At 41.6% G+C, this 2,992-nt stretch overlaps 1 protein-coding gene across 1 annotated transcript in view; it reads right to left on the reverse strand.

Moving 5' to 3' along the window:
• TAF1 (TATA-box binding protein associated factor 1) overlaps positions 1–2,992 on the reverse strand; it is a 70,750-nt gene that overhangs the window by 31,571 nt on the left and 36,187 nt on the right. Inside the window, 3 exon segments of the mRNA XM_019647970.1 lie at positions 985–1,069; positions 1,152–1,244; positions 2,474–2,634. Coding sequence (XP_019503515.1) covers positions 985–1,069; positions 1,152–1,244; positions 2,474–2,634 — 339 coding nt within the window.

A 2,992-nucleotide genomic window follows, 5' to 3' on the forward strand; every position in this document is an offset into this window, starting at 1 on the left:
AGCAACTTGTCTGTTCCCCTTCCCCCAATTCCCCAGCACTGTTCCCATCCCCCCAATTCCCCAATAAAAAAATTTAAAAAAAATCTTAAAAAAAAAAAAAAGAACATTATTAGTTTGTTTACGAAGTGTTCCCTAGCCCCTAGGCGAAGGTGCTACTTCCTCTCCTTCTGTGCACTCTGCACATCCTTGTAATAATATACAGTCCATGTCAAGCAGTATTTTAACTATTGTTCTCCATCAACTGGATTGTGAATTACATGAGGATAGTGACTATGTCCTTCCTATCAGTAGATTAAGTAGCTAGCAGAGAACTCGGCATATACTGTGTTCCCCCAAAATGAGACCAGATCTTATATTAATTTTTGCTCCAAAAGATGCATTATTCATTTATTCACATACAAAAATCTACATTTATTCAAATATAGTCTTGTCTGGCTGACAATCGTAACTGGGGCTTATTTTGCGGCAGGGCTTATATTACAAGCACCCTGAAAATCATGGTAGGGCTTATTTTCCAGTTAGGTCTTATTTTCGGGGAAACACGGTATTATTCTATTAGCTCACATACCGAGCTAAAACTCCACCCTCTGAGGAAGCTCACCATGGTCTCAAGTCATATAGTTCTCTAACCTCCATCTAAGGGCCTAGGTATAGGTGAGTTTTCACATCTCATGGAAAGCAGTGATGGCTCAGAACCCAAAGTAATATCTATTTGATTTTTATTCTCATCTCATTTTTCTGTGCTTTCCAAAGTTTAAAAAATAAACGTACATTGCTTTTTCTTCCTTAAAAGTTATTAACAAACTTTACAGAACACATTCACTAATATATGTGCCTGCTTAAAAAAAAAAGGCAAAGTAAGACACCTGACGGGCTCTGCTATCACTGCTCAGGGCTGTGTTATGCACTTAAATTTTAATAATGGTAACTAGTGTTAGATGGATGGGTTGATGGAAAAAGAGAAAAAGAAGAAAACATACCCACCATTGTACTTAACACTGTTGGCCAGAATAAGGTTGACATCATCTAGAAAGCTCTCTCGGCTCTGATACTTGTGCTTGGAGATATTCTGTGGTTAAAAGAATCAGGAACTCAGATACATGTACAAAGTAACTTGATTCCGAAGACACACCTGAGATCAAATCACTCACCTTACGTATAGTCTCTAAATCCATTGGATTGACAATCACTTTGTAATAATCTGGAACAAACTTCTTATTAACTGGGTGATGAAATGGCCAAGACTAGTAAAAAGAAAACATAAGAAATTAAATGGAAACCATTTTTTTATACTGGAGATTCTCAACCTTCATTGGGTCACAAATATTCCTAAGAGACTCTGACAAAAGCTATAGAAAGACCCTTTCCCCAGAAAGACACATAATCACACAAAACTGTATAATTTACGGAGTTCATAGATTCCTTTAAGGGTTCCTATGCCCTGAAAGAGTAAGAACCCCTGCTCCACACTCACAATTAAAATGTCTTATTCCCTAGTCCCATCCAGAAGTTTTATACCATTACACATATACAACATATGCCTACAACACAACAGGAAACTTAGTTCAGAATTCCTAGGCAGGATCACTACAACAAAATCATACATAGCATCAACATGGTAGCCCTGACATAAAGTTGCCAAAGATAAAAAGTGAAACAGGGAGCCGGCTGAGTGGTGTGTTGGTTAAGAGCTGGCTTGGGACACCAGCTCTGAGCAGCAGGGCCCCGGTTCGGATCCCAAATCTGGGCCAGTGACACTGCCCTCTACAGCTAAGATGGTGAACAACAGCTCGACCTGGAGCTGGGCTGCCGTGAGTCCGCTGGCGAAGGCATAGGCTGCAGCTCCTGCTGCAGTGGGCTGCCGTGAGCTACCGTTAGTGGCTAGCAGCTGGCGTGAGCTGCCAACAGCTGCCATGAGTGGCCGTCCAGAGGCCGGCGACCGATCTGCCTCACCCAGGAAGAGCACAATGATAATACCAACACGGGCCTGTGAAGCAACATCCTCCACAACTAGACCGAAGAACAAAAGGACAGCAACTTGTCTGTTCCCCTTCCCCTGATTACCCAGTGCTGTTCCCCTCCCTCAATTCCACAATAAAATCTTTTAAAAAAAAGTGAAACAAAAAACAACAAACACTGGGTAATTAGCAAACTGCGATTTGTCAAGAAGCACCTCTAGACCCAAAGCTCCCCATTAGCTGGCATACTAATTTCTCTTCAGGGCCCTTCAGGAGTGTTCAAACACTTGAATGTAATCAACAGGAAGAAAGAACCTATGTCCAGTGATTCTGGGCCTCTTTGGTTTTGACGATAATATACTCATAAAGCAAAAAAGTTGGATTTTAAAATTATGCATCAGTTTGAATTGACATACACCACTCTCCAGACTCCCTGACATACACACAAATGCACTACCTACTGTCCTTTCCTTTTCCTTGTACTAGTTTCACAATATTTAGCAAAGATCACTTACATCTGGAACTGCCATCATTTTCTGGGTGACAATATTGTCCAGAATGAAAGAAAATGCCACTTGGTCATCATCATCCAGCAAGGGATTGATAGCTTTCTCTAAACGAGCCAGTTTGTCTTCTTTCTGACATGAAACAAAACAAAGGAAAGGCAGAGGTTTCCCTGAGGTGTGATCACCATAGAAAATGAAGGATAATTTAAAGGTTCAGTTGTCTACTGCCCTGGCCTCAAAAGGTCTAACTCAGAATTGTCGACTATTCAGTTTCGAGCCACAACTCCAGGTAAATGATATTCCAGTAAAAGGGAATATACCAACCATTCCTTTAGGTATTCTCTTTTTTATTAATTAAAATTTATTGGGGTGGGCTGGCCGAGTGGTGCGTTGGTTAGGAGTTCGCTTGGGACATCAGCTCTGAGCAGCAAGGCTCCAGTTCGGATCCCACATGAGGGCCACTGATACCACGCCCTCTACAGCTAAGATGGTGAACAACAGCTCGACCTGGAGCTGGGCTGCCAGGAG

This window comes from Hipposideros armiger, unplaced genomic scaffold (assembly GCF_001890085.2).
Source record: "Hipposideros armiger isolate ML-2016 unplaced genomic scaffold, ASM189008v1 scaffold_119, whole genome shotgun sequence".
NCBI classification, from domain to species: Eukaryota; Metazoa; Chordata; class Mammalia; order Chiroptera; family Hipposideridae; genus Hipposideros; species Hipposideros armiger.